This window comes from Notolepis coatsorum, assembly GCF_963971535.1.
Source record: "Notolepis coatsorum genome assembly, chromosome: 19".
NCBI lineage: Eukaryota > Metazoa > Chordata > Actinopteri > Aulopiformes > Paralepididae > Notolepis > Notolepis coatsorum.
The window spans coordinates 54,971,894-54,995,776 of NC_140183.1; the positions used below are offsets into that span (position 1 = coordinate 54,971,894).

At 42.4% G+C, this 23,883-nt stretch overlaps 2 protein-coding genes across 2 annotated transcripts in view; both read left to right on the forward strand.

Moving 5' to 3' along the window:
• The window catches only part of inpp5b (inositol polyphosphate-5-phosphatase B), a 59,742-nt gene extending 48,445 nt beyond the window's left edge, over nucleotides 1–11,297 (forward strand). Inside the window, exons 12-15 of the mRNA XM_084335857.1 lie at nucleotides 8,294–8,378; nucleotides 9,213–9,340; nucleotides 9,496–9,607; nucleotides 10,855–11,297. Of these exons, the coding sequence (XP_084191983.1) occupies nucleotides 8,294–8,378; nucleotides 9,213–9,340; nucleotides 9,496–9,607; nucleotides 10,855–10,964 (435 nt within the window). The 3' untranslated portion in view covers nucleotides 10,965–11,297. The remainder of the gene's footprint in view (nucleotides 1–8,293; nucleotides 8,379–9,212; nucleotides 9,341–9,495; nucleotides 9,608–10,854) is intronic.
• Nucleotides 11,298–11,958: 661 nt separating this feature from the next.
• Nucleotides 11,959–23,883, forward strand: part of mtf1 (metal-regulatory transcription factor 1) — a 126,483-nt gene continuing 114,558 nt past the window's right edge. The window contains exons 1-2 of the mRNA XM_084336651.1: nucleotides 11,959–12,050; nucleotides 13,361–13,902. Coding sequence (XP_084192777.1) covers nucleotides 13,420–13,902 — 483 coding nt within the window. The 5' untranslated portion in view covers nucleotides 11,959–12,050; nucleotides 13,361–13,419. The remainder of the gene's footprint in view (nucleotides 12,051–13,360; nucleotides 13,903–23,883) is intronic.

Consider the following 23,883-nt stretch of genomic DNA (forward strand, 5'->3'; position numbering starts at 1 on the left):
GAAAGCTCAAAGAGTCCAGTGGACCTCCGCAGAGTCCAGTCTGTGTACAGTCCGCTCGACTATGGGAGCACCTTAAGGCACATACCGTGTGATCACAACATCCTTGGTTGGAATCTGACCCTTGACCTATATGTCATACCTCCTCTTCATCTCTCTTGTTTCCCATCACTCTGCTGTATATATATCGAGTGTGTTTGTAAATGCAGTCCGACACACTAAAGAATTTAATAAAAGAGACTCTACTAACATACGAGAAGATGAAGTGAGTTCAGGGGCGTAGGTTTGATTTGAGCTTTGGTAGTGCGCTTGCAGAAGATAATTTGAGCGTAAATATGGGGGGGGGGGGGGGTTAGATGATCCTCTTGACTTGTTTTGAACCTCTTGAACTGATGCATTTGGCCTACATGTGCACTTGCTGCATACAAATGGACACACTGTACACTGTACATTGGAATACTGACAAAGCCATACTTGGTAATTTACTGTACAACTGGGTTAGGACATTTGTAGGGGCCAGTTTCGAATTGCAGTCTCCCGTAGGTGTTTTTTGAGTGTTTTTGAAGGTGGGTAGTGATTCACATTCCTTTACAGCTTTGGGTAGGGCGTTCCACATTGATGTGGCATAATTGCGAAACGTGTTTAGTCCCTTGTTTGAGCCGAATCTGGGTTTAACATGATTTGTGGAGCTCCCTCTGGTGTTGTGATCGTGGTATTCACTGACCTTTGGGAAGTATTTTGACATGTACATGGGTACCTTGGTCGTGTAGTGTATCTTGTAGACCAGGCCCATTGCAAGTTGCTGTACTCTGTCGTCTACTCTAAGCCATCCTAGGTTGTCAAAGTGGGCAGGGGTGAGGTGGGTTCTAGGAGTCGGGTCAAGCAGTAGTCTGACTAGTTTGTTTTGAGATGTTTGTAATTTGTTTTTTAGTGCCTTTGAGGTGCTTTGGTACCATGAGGTGCAAGCATAGTCGTAGTACCCTTGAATGAGTGCTCCTGCCAGAGTCTTCAGGGTATTCTTGTTTACCAGAGAGGAGATCCGGTACAAGAATCGAGTTCGTTGGTTGACTTTTTTTATTACATTGGATGCCATTTTGTCACAGGAAAGATTAGCCTCTAGGATGGAACCCAGGTAGGTAATTTCATCTTTCCTTGTGACAATATTGTCACCCACTGTAACTGAGAAGCCGTCGGTCTTGCTGAGTTTGTTATTTGAACCGAAGAGAATGGACTCTGTTTTGCCCATGTGTAATGATAGTTTGTTGTCGGCGAGCCATATGCAGATTTTGCCTAGTTCCGAGCTGAGGGCTTTTTCAACCTGTAACTTGTTCTTGTCAGAGTCCAGCAGGGCTGAGTCGTCCGCAAACAGGAACAAGTTGCAGTCACAAGCTGATGACATGTCATTTGCATAAATTAGGAATAGTAGCGGTCCTAGTATGCTTCCTTGTGGAACACCACAGCTCACTGTGAGGGGGGTGGGGATAGGGTACCGTTTACCTCCACCATCTGTTCTCTCCCCTCCAGGTAGGATTGTATCCAGCTCACTGATAGACTATCAAAGCCAATTGCTTTTAGCTTGTCAATCAGAATGGTGTGATTGACAGTGTCGAAGGCCTTTTGTAGGTCCAGCATGACCATGCCGCAGTATTTGCCCGCGTCCACCTCTTGTTTGATGTGGTCGTTCAAATAGAGAAGGCATGTGTCAGTGGAGTGGGATGTTCTGAAACCAGATTGGAATTCGTAGATTAGATTTTTTTCCCGTGAGGTACTTTTAGACCTGTTCGTATACTATTTTTTCCATGACTTTCGAGATGGATGTAAGGATAGAAACAGGGTGGTAGTTGCCTGGGTCTAATTTGCTGCCCTTTTTGTGCAGGGGTGTTACTCTCGCAATTTTGAAGTCCTTGGGGACGTGTCCCTGTTTTATGGAGAGGTTTATTATGTGTGTGATGACTGGGGTGATGGCGGCTGCTGAGTCTCTGAGGAATTTGGAGGGGATGTTGTCATGGCCAGTGGCCTTGTTCGGTTGGAGGGCGCTCAGTTTTTTGAGTACCTCATCTGTAGTTACCATTTCCAGTTTGAAGTTGTCTTTGTGGACGCCTAGGTTCTTGTAGTATGCTACTATGTGTTCTACCCCATACTGCCCTGAGTGGGAGGGTAGTTTGTTTACCAGTGTTGTGGCTATGTTTGTGAAGAAAGTGTTTAACCCATTCTCCGCCGATGACGTGTTAACACGTCATTCTCCGCCATGCGTAATCTGCCAATGACGCCGTAAGGCGTCTTTGAGATCAATATTTCATATTTTCGTCATTTTATTCACATTTCACCCACGGAGTCTTGGCTGGTGCTGTAGGACTCCGCTCAACTCTGCAACACTTCAATACCGCCACCTCGTGGCCGATCGACGAGTTGCCAAACCGGAAGTGCTTGGTCCATCCCCTATTTTCGTCCGGCCACTCGGTGATCGTCCCGGGGCTCAATACAGACACCGTGGATATGGATCTTTGCCATAACTCAATAATCAACATTGTATTAGTAATATACAACCCGGCAATGGATCGCATCGATCAACATCCCATAATAGCGATCTTTTTGTTCCACTCATCACCCAACGCTACGAGGAGACTGGGGTGAGTTTCAGCATTTTTCTTTACCATTTTCGATACAAACTGCTCTGATCAATATATCACCCATACTACATGAATCATTTAACGTCGGTCACGGAATTATAAACGACCCCCCCCCCCCCCCCCCCCCTCCGTTCATCCGCGCATGATCAGTCATAACTTGTAGGACCATGCACAGTTGACATTTTTTATCTGGCGTCGATCGGTATCAAACTGCATTTGATGATCTAATATATGCATGTATGGCTATATCTCACGTTCTATGAAATACTGCAGAAAACGATAAAAATATATTTATACTCTAGACCGTATTTTTGTATGAATGTGTGAATGAAAAAGTAAAACGTTCCTACATCCTGAACGATAGATAATTGACGTTGAATGGGCCATAGTAATGTCAATTTAGCAATACAATTTAAAAAGTTAGAGCCCTGCAAAGAAGGTGAACATCTCCATAGACAAATAGAGCTGGCAGAGGATGGTTTAGGATGGGTACAATGCCCGGCGGAGAATGGGTTAAGTAATTGGCTACATCCAGCTTGTCTGTGATGAGCGTGTTGTCCGTCTGTATGTTTATGTTTGAGAACCTGGTTTTAAGTTTTTTACTGCAGGCTAGTTGATTATTGAGTAATTTCCAAAGTTCACGTGGTTTCTTTTTGTTTTCCTCAGTTTTGTCATTGATGAAATTTTTTTTAGCAGTTTTGATCATGGAGTTTACGTCATTTCTTAGTCTGTTTCTTTCTAGTTTGAGTTCAATCACGTGGTCTTGGAGTTCACTGCTCGTGCTTTTGGTAAGCTTTGACTGACTTTTACGAAACTCTGAGCATTTTTTGTCTCTGGCTTTCATAGCGGTCAGTATTTCAGTGTACATCCACGGCTCAGTGCGATTTTTTACCCTGGTGGTTCTTAGGGGGGCCATGTTGTTTAGTATTGTTGAAAATTTGGTTTTGAAGCCAAGCCAGGTTTCTTCAACCAGTGTACCATTGAGCTCATCTGACCAGTCCAGGCTCTCCAGTTCAAGGTTAAAGGCCTCGCTAGAGTAGGTTTTGAGGTCTCTAGATGTGACTGTTTTTTGACAGCCAGCCTTTTGCTTTAGCTTTTTGTGGGTACAGAATATCATATAATGATCACTTAACCCGCATGCTATAACCCCTTTATTGGAGATCTTGGACTTGTCAGAGGTCAGGATGAGGTCAATGGTAGTCTGAGTTGATTCACATACCCTTGTGGGTTGGGTGATTAGCTGGCTGAGGCCGTGCAGATCACAACCTACTGAAGGCCTTGAAGACCGGTGCTGCTTTACGTAGCATGTCCGTGTTCCAGTCCCCAATAAGGATTTTTTCTACGCCCTCCACCCCAGCTAAACAACGTATCCCTAGCGTCCCTATATAAAACTATGCCTGTGAGTCTGTTACATGTTTTAACGAGTTATCCCTCCTGCAAGCATGTAAATGGAAAAGAAGCTGTGTCAAGTTGTTGTCTGACAAGACTTATTTTCACTGAGTGTCAGCTAGCATGTTGGCAAGTTTAGCTAGTTAGCTTGATACCATTAACCTGTTAAGCTCTAGCCCTATTTTCAGAAAATCCGCCAAGTAAATGGAAGATTGCTCCACTTCTACAACGTCAATTAGCATGTTCTTGGTATCTATGAACATCTATGGACCTCAGGGAATGTATTCCCAGGGTCAGAAATATTGTGTCTGTTACTATGCTTGAGTAAATCGTAATGAAACATTACAAATTTTCTTTGCATCTTTGACAGTGAATAACACTATGCTAAAACTGCGGGTGATCAGATTTCGCTCACTGAGCTCATTCAGCACCTTCTTCAAGTGTACAAAAAATGGCGGCTGCTGAGTCTCTGAGGAATTTGGAGGGGATGTTGTCATGGCCAGTGGCCTTGTTCGGTTGGAGGGCGCTCAGTTTTTTGAGTACCTCATCTGTAGTTACCATTTCCAGTTTGAAGTTGTCTTTGTGGACGCCTAGGTTCTTGTAGTATGCTACTATGTGTTCTACCCCATACTGCCCTGAGTGGGAGGGTAGTTTGTTTACCAGTGTTGTGGCTATGTTTGTGAAGAAAGTGTTTAACCCATTCTCCGCCGATGACGTGTTAACACGTCATTCTCCGCCATGCGTAATCTGCCAATGACGCCGTAAGGCGTCTTTGAGATCAATATTTCATATTTTCGTCATTTTATTCACATTTCACCCACGGAGTCTTGGCTGGTGCTGTAGGACTCCGCTCAACTCTGCAACACTTCAATACCGCCACCTCGTGGCCGATCGACGAGTTGCCAAACCGGAAGTGCTTGGTCCATCCCCTATTTTCGTCCGGCCACTCGGTGATCGTCCCGGGGCTCAATACAGACACCGTGGATATGGATCTTTGCCATAACTCAATAATCAACATTGTATTAGTAATATACAACCCGGCAATGGATCGCATCGATCAACATCCCATAATAGCGATCTTTTTGTTCCACTCATCACCCAACGCTACGAGGAGACTGGGGTGAGTTTCAGCATTTTTCTTTACCATTTTCGATACAAACTGCTCTGATCAATATATCACCCATACTACATGAATCATTTAACATCGGTCACGGAATTATAAACGACCCCCCCCCCCCCCCCCCTCCGTTCATCCGCGCATGATCAGTCATAACTTGTAGGACCATGCACAGTTGACATTTTTTATCTGGCGTCGATCGGTATCAAACTGCATTTGATGATCTAATATATGCATGTATGGCTATATCTCACGTTCTATGAAATACTGCAGAAAACGATAAAAATATATTTATACTCTAGACCGTATTTTTGTATGAATGTGTGAATGAAAAAGTAAAACGTTCCTACATCCTGAACGATAGATAATTGACGTTGAATGGGCCATAGTAATGTCAATTTAGCAATACAATTTAAAAAGTTAGAGCCCTGCAAAGAAGGTGAACATCTCCATAGACAAATAGAGCTGGCAGAGGATGGTTTAGGATGGGTACAATGCCCGGCGGAGAATGGGTTAAGTAATTGGCTACATCCAGCTTGTCTGTGATGAGCGTGTTGTCCGTCTGTATGTTTATGTTTGAGAACCTGGTTTTAAGTTTTTTACTGCAGGCTAGTTGATTATTGAGTAATTTCCAAAGTTCACGTGGTTTCTTTTTGTTTTCCTCAGTTTTGTCATTGATGAAATTTTTTTTAGCAGTTTTGATCATGGAGTTTACGTCATTTCTTAGTCTGTTTCTTTCTAGTTTGAGTTCAATCACGTGGTCTTGGAGTTCACTGCTCGTGCTTTTGGTAAGCTTTGACTGACTTTTACGAAACTCAGAGCATTTTTTGTCTCTGGCTTTCATAGCGGTCAGTATTTCAGTGTACATCCACGGCTCAGTGCGATTTTTTACCCTGGTGGTTCTTAGGGGGGCCATGTTGTTTAGTATTGTTGAAAATTTGGTTTTGAAGCCAAGCCAGGTTTCTTCAACCAGTGTACCATTGAGCTCATCTGACCAGTCCAGGCTTTCCAGTTCAAGGTTAAAGGCCTCGCTAGAGTAGGTTTTGAGGTCTCTAGATGTGACTGTTTTGTGACAGCCAGCCTTTTGCTTTAGCTTTTTGTGGGTACAGAATATCATATAATGATCACTTAACCCGCATGCTATAACCCCTTTATTGGAGATCTTGGACTTGTCAGAGGTCAGGATGAGGTCAATGGTAGTCTGAGTTGATTCACATACCCTTGTGGGTTGGGTGATTAGCTGGCTGAGGCCGTGCAGATCACAACCTACTGAAGGCCTTGAAGACCGGTGCTGCTTTACGTAGCATGTCCGTGTTCCAGTCCCCAATAAGGATTTTTTTCTACGCCCTCCACCCCAGCTAAACAACGTATCCCTAGCGTCCCTATATAAAACTATGCCTGTGAGTCTGTTACATGTTTTAACGAGTTATCCCTCCTGCAAGCATGTAAATGGAAAAGAAGCTGTGTCAAGTTGTTGTCTGACAAGACTTATTTTCACTGAGTGTCAGCTAGCATGTTGGCAAGTTTAGCTAGTTAGCTTGATACCATTAACCTGTTAAGCTCTAGCCCTATTTTCAGAAAATTCGCCAAGTAAATGGAAGATTGCTCCACTTCTACAACGTCAATTAGCATGTTCTTGGTATCTATGAACATCTATGGACCTCAGGGAATGTATTCCCAGGGTCAGAAATATTGTGTCTGTTACTATGCTTGAGTAAATCGTAATGAAACATTACAAATTTTCTTTGCATCTTTGACAGTGAATAACACTATGCTAAAACTGCGGGTGATCAGATTTCGCTCACTGAGCTCATTCAGCACCTTCTTCAAGTGTACAAAAAACCTAAGCAAATGAATAAAGGGAAGATGATTAAACAGAAGGATTTGTAGATACAGTACTGAATTCTGCCATCCGGACACATGCTATTTGAATTATAATGCATTTGAATATATAATATAGAATATCAGGCCTATAAATTACCTTATTATGGATAGGGCCAAATCTCCTCTTTCCAATGGCAGTGTTAAATCTGGATCTTTCCTCTTGTGACTACTCACTTTTTTCCGATGCAATGCACAGAGAATTTACATTATTCAGAGAAACAAAATGTTAAAAACATCGGTAAATAAATGTAGTGCTGAAAATATACACTTTGACTGCTGTTTTGATAGGGTTAGGGTATTTACTCTTGGCTACATTTGAAAAAGAAACGCAACATTAATTAATACGGTCTGTATTGATCGATTTATGACGAGAACAGCATTATATTGCCAATTGGGGGACCCTGGGAGCTTAACAGGACCATTAAAAGGGTTGCCACTTTGTCAAAATGCAGCAGCCTACCTCCATCGAAGTGCTTCTACAATGCAAGTGCGCTAGTGAGCAGTGCTGTCCCTGTTATCCGCTTTCAATGTCTCCATTCGTTCCAGGTGCCCTCGTTCACATCCATTCACTTTGGGGACCTGGTCTAAATATCAGACTTAAGTATAAACAAACTACAGCAATGTGATTCGTCCATTGATGGTGTTTTCTGTGTCAAACGTATGTCAAAGGAAAGGTAATTAATCTGTAAAGACGTCAAATGTCAAAACAGACGCGTTACTACCTGTGACTGAATTGTCTGTTTTATTTAAATCAAACTGCAGTTTGTTTATACTTAACAAGAATGTTTATAATAGGTCCCCAAAACGAATAGAAGTGAACAAGAGTCTTTTTACAGTGGACAATGGGGACAGCAGTGGTCGCTAGCTCACGTGTAGATGCACTTAGATAGAGGCAAGACTGCTGAAACGACTACAGTGAATGATCACTTTTATAACATTAGAACGCTCTGCTGCTCGGCCAGAAGTGGCTGCTGTGATGCCGACGCTCTGAATAAAACGAATGGGAGTTCTGATAGCACGGTCCAGTTAGCACTCAGAGAACCAATATACCAGAAATGCTCTAATAAGAGAAAGGGGGGGGGGGGGGTGAAATATAAACACATTCTATTGCACACAGAATTCTGACAACTAAAATTCTGCATTTCACCTCAGTCCGCAGGCGCTCAGTGACAGTCCAGGAGGACAACTGAATGGCCTGTTAGCAGGAGTGCTTCCTCCTTCACATGTGACACACTGAGAAATGCTCAGGGTCCCGTCTTCTTCTTCTTTTTGGCAGGAGGACCTCTTTCAGCAACCTGGGCTCCGGAGTGAATTTCAGGAGATAAGAGATTGCCTCGACACGGGCGTGCCAGAATCTCTCCGTATCCTTTTTAAAAATAAATTTACTGCTCTGCGCCCTGGGTGGGAGGTTCAAAGGGTCAAAGTGGGTATAAAACAGGAGGGAAGACTGTCAAGTTTTAAACTGTGGATACCAAACAGAGAAGGTAAATACGACTTTGAACTGTAATCCAGAACTATTTTATTGCACTGTAAAAAAAAAATTTTTATCTATTCTATTCTACAATTTTATTGCACTGCACTATTTTACTCTGTCTATTTTATCTTACTCTTTTTATTATTGTCTATTTAAAACTGAATCAAACCATAAACAAGGTGGCCTGTTGGGATGTTAGATCCTAATGTAAATGTGATTTTATATGTCTGCATTTTATGTGCTCATTTTATGCCTTTTCTGCTGTGAAGCACTTTGAGCTGCAGTTTCTGTATGAAAGGTGCTATACAAATCAAGATTATTATTATTATTATTATTATTATTATTATAATTATAATAATAATTATTATTATTATGACCTTGAATGGTCATTTTCAACCACTGTAATAAAATGTTTCCCTTTCTTAACCACACTACAGAAGGTTAACCCGTTCACTACCACACTACAGTAAGGGTTATCCTTCTGTAGTGAGGTTGTGAAAGGGTTAACACTTTGTTGTGTGGCAGTGAAAGGGTTAACCTGCTGTATTGTCGCAGTGAAAGGGTTAACCATTTGGTAGTGAAAGGGTTAAATGTCGATTAACTCCTCGCTCTGTTAGGGCCCCATTTGGTGCTCACCTTTTTAGCTGGCGTATTTAACCTTTTTGAAAATAGGGTGATGTTCTCTGTAAGGATGGTTCCCTTGACTCATGTTGCCCCCTAGCTGGCAGTAACCACTCTGTTGCAGAGGCGTTGCTCCTCTTCCTAGACGCCCTCCCAGAACCAGTGGTGCCCTACTCCTTCTACCAGCACTGCCTAGAGTGCTGCTCTGATGCCAGTCAGTGTAAGAAGGTCAGTCAGAAGCCCTCGTCAATTCACTAAATCAGAATTGATTTCTGTTACAGTCCTTTTATATACATTTTATATTTATACTTTGCAATATTATATTTATACTTTATAGATTATTCATTTGTATTTTATTTTGTATTTTTTATTTTCTTCTTTAGGTTATTTCCACGCTACCTCAGTGCCATACAAATGTGTTCAACTATCTAGCTGCTTTTCTCTGTGAGCTGTTGAAAAATTCTGCAAACAATCGACTGGATGTCAACATTTTGGGTAAGACGATTTTTTGGAGTGAGGTTGGCACGGCTCGCTTCTGACGGTTGGATGGGTTATTCTTAGGATTGGGTACTGTTCACATTTGAACCGATACCAGTACCAGTTCCTGGAATTCTGTATCGGTACCCATCAGTACCTCTTTTCCTTTTAATTTTTTTTAATTTCAGTTGTAAAATAAAATAAAAAATACTTATTTATTTAGAACATTTTATTATCTATTGTTGTAACACAGCACACACAAGTAATTGCATGATCTTATATATCATATATATTTCAAACTCATCTGACCTCGTCTGATCTTTCCAAAGACCCAAGAGATGTGACTGTAATTATATATATTTGTGGAAAAGGCTCCCTCTTATATTATACTAAACATGTAAGGGTACCAAAACTTGGTACCGATTGATCTAGTGTGAATCAGTACTCTGTAGTACCGATGTAATTCGGTCAGTACTCTTAAAAGTACAGAGTTTGGTACCCAACCCTAGTTATTCTCTGCCACTGTTTTCTGTGTCAGTGAGGATAAACTAATAAAAGGGGGAATAAATGATAATTCAATGACAGTACCATGACTTAATGCTCTCCGAATCAGTTTGTATTAAATCCTTTGTTGATTGCGTTTAATTCCTCTCCATTACTCTTAATTGCCTCTGGGTTCATTGCTCATGGATGTGAGGCTCACTCTTCATAATCAGCCAGAATGCCCGAATATTATTGTCTCTGATCAGTGTACCGTCTCAGGGCTCATTCAGATCTAATCAGACAGTGCGGCACCTCGCCGCACGGTGGTGCGTTTGCTGTGGACGGGCCATTTGTGTGACGTCATACTGTGAGCTTCTTTAACCCCCTGCCCGCGGTCCCTCGTCTTCCGCTGTGACCCGAATTTCCCCAAGGGGATCGATAATGGAATATCTTATCTTATCTGTGCTTGATTGGCCACCACAGTGCGGGGAGGTGTTGCGTCCGGCAAAGGTTGACTCCAGTTCTACTTTCTCGCGGAACGCTGCTCCGTTCTTTTGGGCAACCCTGAGCCTTAACAACCATCTTGAGTCCAATGCCCCTTCATAAGAAGGGTAAACTTGAGTTTCCCCCCCCCCCCCCTTGCATTGTCTCATTAGATCTGAAAGAGCCAAGCCATATTGATTCAAAGTAAAACAAATTAATACAATTTGTAAAATGAAATAAATGAAATATTTTATCTTTTATGGATGTGTTTTTTAATTGTCTTTAAACTCTTTACACAGCCACCATTTTTGCTGCCTTGCTCCTGAGGTCGCCCGCGAAGCAGGACCTTGCAGAGAAGAGGAAACTCCAAGAGTTCTTTCAGCATTTCCTGGTCCAGGACCTCGCCTAATTTTCCTACATGCTGAATAGTGAACACTCACCTAGAATTATGTACAGCTCAGTATTTGAAATAAATTGTAATGATTTCATATATTCCTAGATGGCTCTTTGTATAGACCGTATGATTGATAAGTCTTCTTTGATTTCTGTTTGTTTTACAGCAATGTTAAATTGTGAGCTGTTGTTGTACAGCTTTTTATTGTATATGACAGAGAAGCTGTAGATAACTGACCATTTTTAATGTATGTATATTGCCATTTATTTAAAAGAAACTATTTGTATTTCGCTGTTTCAGGTCCCAACACCTGATTGTCCTTTTTTATATATAAATTTGTTGAAAATGGAGGTGGTGTCGCCTCAATCATTTCGTGTGTGTATCCAATAGCAAGCAAAGGAAGTGGATTGTTTAGAACTTTGATAAATGAAATTTGTATTTATGTAGTGTCTCTGTTTATACTATGAATAAATTCCTTCACTGTTTTAGGTGGCCTTGAAAGGATGCAGAGATCACATCTGGTTTTTAGACATGGCTATGTTTAAGCCGTTGGTTTGGTTTAATTATGTTTGATTGATTGATTGATTGAAAACTTTATTAACAGATTGCAGAATGGGTACAATACAGTACAGCTCAATACACACAATTGTTAAGGGGATGCAGACCAGAGAAAGACTTTCGTCTTGTTTACATCAGGGTCCCCCATTTTCAATTCATCAGGACATATATGACATACATGACATACAGATAGTCAGTACTGCTACATCTATACATTTATGACATACCAGATTTGCAAATACAGTACTGTTTGTGATACAGAAGGAGTCAGGAAAAGGGAGTATATACATTTGACGTAGAATGTAATGTAATAATGTAATGTAATAATAATATGGCTTAAACACAAAACGGGTTGAAATTATATTTTCCCACAAGTCACCACCAGTAGTAGTGGCATCATGATGAGTGGCAGTCCCCGGCTGAGTGACGCTGCATGGTATCGTTAGGGAGGGGATGGTGATTACCATGACCCTCTTTAGGGATGGGAACTAACTGCTAAGCAACCACAAGCCCAAAGCGAAGGCATCGTTTTTCTCTGCACAGGTAAATATTGACATGTCCCCTGGTTTGAATTGGGTTAGTTGGCTTTAGTGCTCCTCCACACTTTAAGAATAGCCAAATGAAACTTCTGCTTCTTCGCTAACGTTAGATCATCATCTCCATCGTCGACAGCAAACTGCTAGCGCTAGATCTATAGCCAGCTAACGTTAACGTGAGCTAACATGGAAGCTAGCCAGCTACCCAAGTTGTGTCGGGTTTACTGTGAGGTAGCAGCGTAGTGTTTATATACATCAGCAGCGCTGCTGCTAGTTAAGTTAGCTAACGTTAGCTCATGTTGCCGTGGCTACAGTGTGGGGAGCTAGTTGTGTGTGCAGAAGAAGAACGATGAGCTATCTAACAACGTTGCAGCCGTAGCGTTAGCTAATATCGCATGACATGGTAGTGTTGTTAATGCAATGTTATTTTAATAATGTTTGGCAGCGGGCAACGCGGCTTTAATATTAGGTTAGCAATTAAGTAGCCACCTGCTAACATTTAGCTAGCTAACGTCAGTAACGTTATTGTTGCGTCGGTTGTTGTTTGACAGGCCACTCTGTTTCAGAGTAGTTAATGTCGCAAGCACCGAAAAGCATTCGACATTGTTCGAATTGCATGATAACGTTGGTATTTTTATACGATTAACGTTAGTTAGCAAGCTAAGTTAATGTTAGCCAGTATGTTCACCTCGTCTAGAACAAGTTGACCAGCTAGCTAATAGTTACTACTGGGGGTCCCGTGACTTCCTCTGTTCTGTCATTGAAATAAGAAAGTTCCAGATCTTGTACTAGTGGGTATCTATCTCGGCCCCAAGTTGCCACTAACGCAGTCTATTTATATTCCTTATTTATTATATATATATCAGTTTTGTGCTGACATAACATATTGAACTTTATTTTTGTTGTTGATAGACGTGACAAAAGTTTCTTTGCGTGAGTGAGCACTGATGAGAGGAATGCAGTTTTTAGTCGTTCTTCTTATGCAACGGTCAAGCCCCTCTGAGATGATGGTTATAAACAGATGATTGGCCCGAGTCATTTAACGTTATGCTATGTTTGACGTTTTTTAAAATTGCTGTGCACTGTCCGGTATCTGGTTAGTCTTGGTACAGCATTCTTGTGTTTTTGATGTTACACATGAGATCCCATTTTGCTTCGCGTTTCTACCGATTAATGTGCAACCAGGCACAGGCCTTGTAATGCCTTTTTAAGATGTACTGTTAGTTTCACTTGACTGAAGCATTCTTCATGACTACATACTGTAACTTGCAACATGTTTGTATCTTTCTGTAACATTGTTAACCTCTGTCATTGCAGGTAGTTACTGTGTGAGTGTGCCGTCCTCTGCGCCCAGGGCGAGAGAGGCGGCCAGGACCATGAGCGAAAATGGCCCTCACACAGAGGCGCCCATGTACTTTGAGGAGGACCCCCTGGAGCAGGACGAGGAGGAAGATGAGGACAAGATTGTCTATGACAAAGATGATGATGATGACGACGATGACGACCTGATCGCAGAGCCTTCCTCATCCTCCGGCCGTGTGTACGACCGCACCATGGTGCTCATCGAGCAGGACCCCATCCGACTGGACGAGGAGGGGGAGGAGGATGTCCACTTTGGAGGGGATGATGACGGGGTCACCTTCCTGACCGAAGGGGAGGGGGACGGAGATGAGGAAGAGGGCTCCCTGACCTTCATGGCCGATCCCCATGGCATGTGCAACCAGGGTTATGTGCACCACACCATCTCGCCAGACCAGATCCATTTCATTATCAACCCTGGATCCACCCCCATGCCTCGCAACATAGAGGGGGCCACACTCACTCTGCACACGGAGTGCCCAGAGACCAAGCAGAGAGAGGTAGGCCTGGATGCACACATATTATGTAGTCCTCGGTATGTAGGAAATGCTATGCAGTAGGACCGTAAAGAAGTTACTCGTCAAATAAGCTGGACTAGGTGATTTATTTGTCATGCACTTACCAAAGATACGCTTATCATTCAGTAAAATACTGCATACTGTGTGCTGGCTTGTTAGCTTGAATTATCTGCCTACCTGCTCCCAATGCGTGATCATCTAGAATTAGTCTGTCTAAAATATCACATGATTGTTTTGTTGCCTATTGAGGTCAACAAGTTCTTTTTCCTCTTCTGTTGGACTGCCATCTCTGTTTACATCCTTTGTTTACAGACAATTGTGAAATGTGCAAGTATGACAAACAGTTTGTAGCCAGTGCCATGGTCTGATTTCCTTATATTTAATTGTCAGTATATGGCCCACTTTAGTCTCCTAAGACCAAACTGACAGAGAGGGAAGCCAAACTACACAGTAAAAAATATGGACGGATGGTTTTGTCCCCGTTTCATATGTGTTATGCAATCCATTTGTACTGCTGTTATTCTATAACGTAGAGCTGTCCTAGACAAAAAAAAAGATTCTTAGGCTGTGATCACATTGGACGCCTTTTTCTAGTGCACTGCTGGTGGTGTACATATAGAGAATCGAAAGCAACAAGCTATACCACTGATTACCGTTGCTACCTTACATACATTCATTCATTCATACTTTACATTACTACTCAGAGCCCTCCAGGCGTTGCTGTTCATATCTTGGTCGTGGTAAGACCTGGTCGTACAAACAGGGTTTGTCGGAAACTAACTATATTAGCTTCTCCTCCATTATCGATTGGTTTGTTTTGCTGTAGATTTTTCTTCAGATACCTCAGATTTGTAATCCCTCCCCTCGGTTGATTTGATTGGTCAGTCAACAGGAAGGTGATATTGACGTCAGTGCACTCCACGGCTAAAGTTTAAACTATTTCAACTTTAGTGCCTGGAAAAAGCGTTGCTTCAAAAATGTGAGGTGCATAGTTTGGAGGAGACTGTCGCAACAAAATAATTGAAAACCATAGAAAAAAGGTGCAGGCACGTTAAAAAAAAGAGTCCAATGTGATCACAGCCTTAGCCGACCGACTAATAGTCATAGGATTTGTCGACAAATCTGTAAAAAAAATAAGAAATAAGTGTTTACCAGAAATGTGCTCATCATTATTCAGGAAATTACTCATTCAACACCGATGGTATTTAAAAGTAAGCTTTTATTTACGCTTGGTGTTACTCAGAGCTGGTTGAGGATGTTGTAAAGTAAGGTTCAAAGCTACCATGATTGTATGGTTGTGTCACACCACCTATTTATGTGTGCGCCAAGTGATAACCCCAAACATTACCTGGCCTTGAAAAGTAGGCTAAATCTTATTCTTCAAATAGGCCCGTGTTGATTTGGTGGTAAGGAGGTTCAGGAGGACATCTTTTGTTTGCTTAGAACACCACAAGATTAAGAGTAAACAACACAGTGAATGAAATTGATTAATTTGCATAGGGAGGAGCAGCCTACTATATCGCCTCTAGGCTTTCTGCCCCTGCATGGTTCCATGTGATATAGCCTGAATGCATTCCCCCATAGTCCAAGAGTCGAAGCATACATGACGGAGTGAGTTCATCTCTGAAGAATGTGAATTCTAATTGTGTTTCAGGCTGGACTAATTGCCCAGTTTTGTAGAGCGGTTGTAGTTGCAGCAGCTCGCTCGCTCTCTCTCATCTCGACCAGCCGCTCAGTGTACTGGGCAAAGAGTTGTGCCGTCTCCAAAGGTTGCATGTTTTGCTTATTTCCTTGTGAAATGCAAAGTACCTCCTAGTACCAGCCAGGCCACAAGGGCTTCTGACACGGACTCCTCTAGCAGCGCTTTATGACGAGGCTCTGCTAAAAGTTGCACTCTCGGAACAGCAGAGTTCAGTTCCTGTTTGTTTTCACTGTCCTGTTGTCACCGTGTTTTGTCGGCCATTGCCACCCGCACCTGCTGTGTCTGTGTTCTAAGTACTGAGCTGGAACCCGTCCAGCCCGCCAACTCTGCCGTGCACCTGTGACCTGCCAGTGATGGAATTGAAACCGCATCACCCAAAATTTGATTTAAATAAAGAGGATAGGGGACTCTGAGCCAAAGACGGAATGGCCTACTCTTTGACTTCAATCATGCCCACTGACATTTTAGTCAATGTGTGTTCTCTCAATTCTCCCCACATCACTGGCTCGTAGGGCTGACCTTCGAAGCTTTTTTTGGCAATCGAAGCTTCGGGGCCGAGCTTCGATTTTAATTCGAAGTTTCGAGAGAAAAAAAGAAAAAAAAGTGATTTAAAAAAAAAAAGGTTTTTTTTTAACTTTTTTTTACATTTTTTTTTATCTTATGTTGTGGGACTTGTACAGCACTTTGGTAAACTTTGTTGTTTTTAAATGGGCTCTATAAATAAAGTGGATTGGATTAATTAATTAAGTAGCCCCTTTCGTGACTGTGACGCAGCCAACAAGGTTTCACTCGGCTGTGTGATTTAATTCAAGGTGGATCGCTGTTGTCGTTTGAACAACTTCAGATTTCATGGGAACTACCAATCCCCCAAATCAAGAATGTTTAAGATGAATGAAGTAAGATTTTGATTATTTGAAATATGGCCTGTGTAGACTAAACTATGCACAGAATTATGTCAGTCTAGAATGAGGAGAATGAGGCTGGCAGGTCACTGCCAGAGACACCATGAGCTGCCAACCAGCAAACTTGTGCTGTGGGAACCAACACACGGGCATCGATCACGAGGACGTCTCACATTAACCTACGTGGACGTACTCAGGAGAGATGCGGGAACAGAATGCACCGGCGAGCTAGCCAGATGCATGGAGGATCGGGATGACTGGAAGCACCGATGGAGGACGACCTAGATAGATAGTCTACAAGGTCCGGATTCTACATGGTCCGGCAATGTAGACCTTGTAGACTCCACTACAGACCAATTATCAGTGAATGTTCATGCGTTTTTAAGAAGGGCTACTTCCACAAAAAAACAAAGAACTCACCAAAACATCTCAGTAGCACCTTATCTAAATGTTCTATTTCATATATGGAGATTCATATTTATTTATGTATTGCATGCATTTCTACATTTTATTTCCTATTTTGTTTATTCATCCCAGTATCTTTCTTTCTTATGTGTGGAATTCTACAAGGCATGTAGGTGTATATGTGTTTGAGGATGATATCCTTCAAACAGGCAATAGTGATGATATAATTTGGGCAGTGCTGAGCTGGGTTACTTTCCTCCAGTGTATTTGTCCCCCGGCCCCACCCAATGGCCCCATGCGCGCGCACACACACACACACACACATACACACACACACACAAAAATCGAAGTTTAAATTTTTTTATTTATTTTTTATTTTTTTTAATGTTCGAAGCTTGTGCCATCGAACGAAGCTTCGAAGTATTTATCATCCAAAATCTTTAGTGTTTGATATTCTCTCACTGGCTACTGTACTGGTTACAGTGGCGCTCTAAGCAGCCCAATTGACCTCAAATCCTGCCCTTTTTTTTCTTTACTTGATCTTCTTTTCTTGATCCCCCCCCAATCACTCTGACAAAGTTTGTCCGAGGGAAGCAACAGTTGTGATTGGAGGATCAAAGAAAAGAGGGCAGGGTTTTGAGATGGGTCTATTGGTGAACTTGCTGCAAGTATCTTTGCATAAACATTTAATTTGCATTGGAGTGCTGATCTCTTTTACCTATGATGTGGGCGGCAGTGGCGTGCCCTATATCCCCTTAGCCTGTGTGATTGAACTGACGATGGAGAAGACAGTCATGAGTCACGACTGGTGTGGGAGATGGGATATGAAACTAAGCCCATATTTATATACTGTAGCAGGCCTCCCGCCACTGCGGTTGTGCAAGATCACTCCTACACCCAGGCTTGAGCTGAAAATTAAAAGTATTAGCCTACCTGTCAAGAGATCAGCACTTTATTGTTTAGCATTGTTTTCTAGCAATGTGGGGTTGTATCAACACTATCTAGTATGTCGCAAATTATATTTTTTGAGCATTCTTCCAGTTCAGATGAGACAAGGTCCTCCCCCACTGAACCAAGCCATTCTGATTTGACTGGTTCACTGACGGGAATTAGGCACTGATCTGCATATCTCAGCCCCTGGTTGTAGCCACCGCCTACAATCAACAATTCGCTCAACAACGGAGCAGTGGAAATAATGCGAAAGCGGTTTTTAGACAGACAGATACTTGCACTTCCCCAAAAGTGAGAAAAAGAGAGAGAGAGACAGATGGAGAGAGAGAGGCTCATACGGAGCGATCTCTCCATCTCTCCCAGAGTCCCCCTGCATCGCGACTTGAAGCGTGCAGCCGTGCACATCAGGGTTTCCGTTAGAATTGTTTTTTGCAGGTCTGAGTGTCCGGTAGATTTCAATCTACCGGACAAATGGGATAAATTCCGGTCAGAGTTTATTGATCTTAAAAACAATTGATAGGCCTATATAAAGAATGACATCATCAAGGCATTTATAATATTTTAACTTAAAACTAGGCTACTTTTGCGTATACAGTCATTAATATATTCCAAATAAAATAAGTCCCTCGAGACTTCGTGCTGCTGCCGACTTGAGGTGTCGGTGGGCAGTCTGCCCGACATTAAACAGCAGTCTCTTATAATCACATTTTTATGAGCTAACGAATTCCGTTATATTGGACATTTGTATTAATTATATCAAGCGAAGAACTGAGAAATTTGGCAGAGAGAGACGGCAACATTATCGTGGGTTTGCGTGATGACTCCACCTCCCAACTAGGGCTGGGCGATATGGCCTAAATATGATATCACGATATTTTCTGACCTTTCGGCGATACACGATACGCATCACGATGTTTTTCTTTTTTTCCCCAAAATTCATTATGAGGCTTACCAAGACAGTATTTGAGTTTGCAAGCTAACATTAAAGACAAAATAAAATACCCATGCATTTAGCATTTTTATATTATATATTAGATTTAGATTATTGGATTATTAGATTATATATTGCATATATTTAGCAATGAGATATTATATGATTTAGATATGAAATATGATGAATTGAAAATGGGGGACCCTGATGTAAACAAGACGAAAGTCTTTCTCTGGTCTGCATCCTCCAGTCCGCTGTTGACTGTTGTTGTATTGAGCTGTACATTGTACCCATGCTGCAATCTGTTAATAACGTTCTCATTCATTCAGTCGGCAAACAGAATCATTTTGATTGACAGTCACGTCTGCCAATTACGTCACATCGCTTGCACCCGCCCTGCTGTTCTTAGCACCAATCGGCAAGCGCGTATTCATTTTTTACTTCCGCCATTGGAGAGCTCAATGACAATAACAAAGGCAGCGGTAGCTCGCCGCGGCCGACGTTTAGCTTTTAGCTCCGCAGAAGGACTAAACGACTGGAGGCATAATGATTTTACTGCAACGGATGTTATAATAAAAGCCTTTCCATACATCTGTCTGATTGAAAACTTTATTAACAGACCGCAGAATGGGCACAACTGAGTCAGCACGGGCTGTGGGGCTGCAGATGGATGCTTCTCACAAATCTAGGAGCAGCAAGCTCGCGCTGACACAGCGGTGTCATTATTAGACCGGCTGCTTGATGAAGCAACGATGAAACAAATGTAATTGTTTCGTTCATCGCATAGGCTATTTAATTTTAGTCTATTTTAATACAATTCAAATAATAATAATTGTGTTTAGAGGGAATTATTTTCACCGGACATTATGACCGGAGAGATTAAATATGTCGGACTTCAACAGATTTTGCCGGTCAAATACCGGTAATTACCGGCTAACGGAAACGCTGGTGCACATGCACGCGCTCTCCTCTCTCTCTCCCTCTCTATCTCTCTCTCCCTCTCTATCTCTCTCTCCCTCTCTATCTCTCTCTCCCTCTCTCTATCTGTATCTCTATCTCTCTCTCTCGCTCATTCTCGCTCTCTGTATCAGCACTCGCGTCACGTCAACCTGTTGCAAAATATATTCGTATTCCGATCCGTGCAATAATATTCACAGGGGTATATATTGTCATTTGAAACAAGTTACCAATGCATTGTCCCGTGGGATTATGCCCCCCGCGGCGAAATTAATTAGTCTCACTCTCTATCTCTCTATGTGCAGACTGGGTGACTGTCATACAGTGCATTGCGAGTATGGGCGGAGCTCATGTGTCTGACACGGCTGTCTCGAGTGAATCTATGGCGTTGTGTAAGTAATGTTTCCAAGCTCTTTGACTTGACGAAATGTCATTTTAACAGGGTCCGGGACAAACATTCACACTTTTGTCTAGAAATTCACAATTCAGCTTTGAAAAGCAGGTTCTCCTCTTTTTAACCACAGTCTCTTAACACTTTCGCGGCCACTGGGATCAGTCTAATTAATCTCAAGAGGACCGTGAAATGTAAACAGACGTGGGGCTGTTTGTAGAGCTAAATCTATACTTTATAGTATTGCTATCTGTCCATTCTCATTGTGAATTGAGACCATAAACCGTCCCTTCAAAATGGCGAAAGAAAAAAAATATTCATCAATACGTTCTCATTTTATAGCGCCGTGAATATAAGCATTATACCGGATTTGGTCTAGTATATTTCCTGGAAGCCGAGATAATGGGCTAATTTGCTAATAACGTTAAATCCAATGGCATTTCGGTTATAGATACGCTCCAGTTAAAACTCAAACTGCATATGATCGGCACGATCCTCACGCATGTATGCATGAAAGGGGGGGGGGGGGGGGGGCGGGGGACGTTGTTTCTGGATGGCTATCAAAACAAGGCCCAATTGGGATGTACTTTACGTGAAAAAGATCTTACCAGGGGAGCTCCCGTAGCTCACCGCATATCTCGGCGCTATTTCTGCGTCGGGGAAAACCGTGCTCGTCACGGATCTGGGGGACACGAGTTCGATTCCCGGACCCGCCGTCATTTCTCAGAATGTCTTCCCCTGCTCTACATCCCATTTCAACCTGTTTCTGTCGGTCATGCTTGACCAGAAAAGCGATAAACGCTAAAAAATAAAAAGTTTAAAAAAAATTAAAAGATCTTATTGGGATCCCCCCGAGCATTTCCCCGTTATCGATCGCCATCTGGTAGATCGATATGTCCATTGGCTGATGATAAATCCCCTTATTGCATGGTGAAATCTGCGATGCAAAACGTAATCCAAGCTACATGCTGCACATCTAGAATCCTGCTAACTGAAATCTCCATTGAAAGAAAAAAAATAAGACTGATCCGTTCAGCCACAGGGCACACTGCATTATCGCGATAGCGCCCCTAAGAGGATCTGGCCGGTATTGCACCTTCTCGAATTCATAGAGTAGGGTAAATCTGCAGTGCCGCTTGGCGACCTTGAATAGGTTATTAATATGGAATAAAAGCAATAACAACTTGCCACGGATTTATCCGTGCTTCTGTTCACAACGGTTGGAATCGAAACACAGATATATACGTTGTTCGTCCCCATTGTGTTAAAGAGGATCAGGGCAATAGTTATCAGCCAGGGATAACGTTGTCTGTGAAAGGAACTTGTTTTTGTGAAAGGGGGGTTGATTGCGAGCTTCCCTCTCTCCTGGCTTTGTGCTCTTCACAATGTGCACTAGGATTTCTCCAAGAAGAGAGGAGACCTCTTTTCTTCCTGCCGCCCCCGGGGCGTTCTTGTGTTGAGCACACAGAGCAGGAGACGGCCATGCTTCAGTCCAGCCACAGCGCTGTGACACAGAATCAGCTGGATGCGTCGCACGGAGGCAGAGTCACCGCTGTCACTTGTGCTTTGCCCGCTCGGCCTGCACCGGCGTGGGTGACTGAGTCACCAGGTTCACGTCCCCTTTCTAAAAGGTCACAGTGACTCATGGGTTGTTGTCACCTCAACATGTGGAACCTCGTCATTACTGGACAGCTAAATGAAGACACGTTTCCCTTTCTCTATTATACACGTTTCCCTTTTCGTTTGAGAAATTCAAGGACGGACGAGCCTTTCGGACATGAACTCGGGACAACGCGCTGAGAATCGGGTGTGGGCATTGCCCGGCGTTGCCTTTTTGGACATGTAGCACACAGCATGCGATTCTCGCATACATGGAAATACTGCGCTTGTTTTTAGGTGAGGCATGGCACCTAGGTAGAGCGAGGACCTCCTCTGCGTGTTAACGGAAGATCTTAATTTAAAATATTTATATAACTGCCATGTAACTTGACATCTTGCAAATGGGGCTACCTCAGCATATCATCCTGAATTGATATATCTTTTTTAAATTTCCCGTCCAAAGCATTATTGAGCAAAAGCTGATATTTAACAAATTATGACCACTTAATAATTGTTTCATACAGGCAGTAGGAAAAGGCCAGCTGTACGCAGCATTGTTGTGTATGGAATAGTGGTGGGGGAAAATATCTATACAGTATAGTATCACGATACTTTGCGTGGCGATACTGTATCGATACAAGGACGCCAAGTATCTATTTTATTATAATATATTTCTTTGTATTTCCTTTTTGTATAAGGAAGTTGCATTATTCATTTCAATACCTGTAATAGTACAGTAGTCCACACACACACACACACACACACACACACACACACACACGTGTGCATTCAGTTAAGTTGGAATATGACTGTAATACAAACAGTTCAGTTTGTCAGGTACATGCAACACAGATTACAGTGTTGACAATCTGTCTGCTTGAGAAAATCCCATTTTCTGCAATAAAAAAGATTGCAGTGAGATGAACAGACTGAAAACATTATTTTATTAGATAAAACATGTTGACAAAGTTTTACTTTGCAGTTGAAAAAAGGTAATAAATCGCAACATCGCAATATTAATATCGCAATACTCAGCATATCGCAATATATTTTGAATCGCAATACTATCTTATCGTGACTTAAGTATCATGATAGTATCATATCGTGAGACCTCTGGTGATTCCCACCCCTAGTATGGAACATGGTTAGTCTATTAATCAATATGTTTGCTCGCTTACTGTGTGAATACTGTGAACAATGATCTGCTTGTGTTCGGACATGGGTGCAATTGTTCATTTTGCAGATGTAGGGGTAGGGTGCTGGGAGGGTAAATGTTTTTGTTTGGATAGTGCATGTCTGAAAGGGCTTATAGTGTCGTCATGTATGGGAAGCGAAGCGTAATAGATGTCAATGGGGGAGCTGCTGGGCCGTGTTGTACTGGAGTTACGGGGTCCGGCTAAAACTTGGTATCTCATGTCTGAAGCCTTAACCTACCAGAGTCTGAGCTATTGAGCTCCGCCTCCCTAAGAAATTTCACAATTTTTTTTTTTTTTTTTACATAATATAGAAACTACAGGTTCATACCTTCAAAATAAGCCATCATCGAGTCGATAGTTTTTAATCAATGTCCTATGAAACATTCTGGTACACTCCTTACCAACTCGCAGCAGGAGGGTCTGAAAAGAATTCAGTGAATTCAGCAAAATGAATTGAGAACTACACTCCTTCCCAGAATGTGATGTCAATGTCAATGTCACTAGACCAATTCACACCTGGAACAAAGGCCCAGTTTATAGTCTGTTGTTCCTTTGTTATTCCAATGACTGGGACACACACACACACACACACACACAGAATGAAGTATTGTTGGTATTCCATATTGTAACTATATTTATTGTAAGGCAAATATAACTGAGACTAGGGCTGGGCGATATGGCCAAAAATGATATTGTGATAACGATATCGATAACAATATCATATCACTCAGGGCGGCTACGTGGCGTAGTGGGCAAGGCGCTCGCCACGAATGACGGAGACGCTGGGCTTGCCTGTTCGAGCCCAGCGCTCCACATTGCTTTCAGTTTAGCTGGCCGTCCATACTAATACACATTGGCCGTATTAGGGGGTGGGAAACTGATGGGTGGGGATCGGGCGTTGTGGACAGCGACTCCTACAGGTTGGTTGG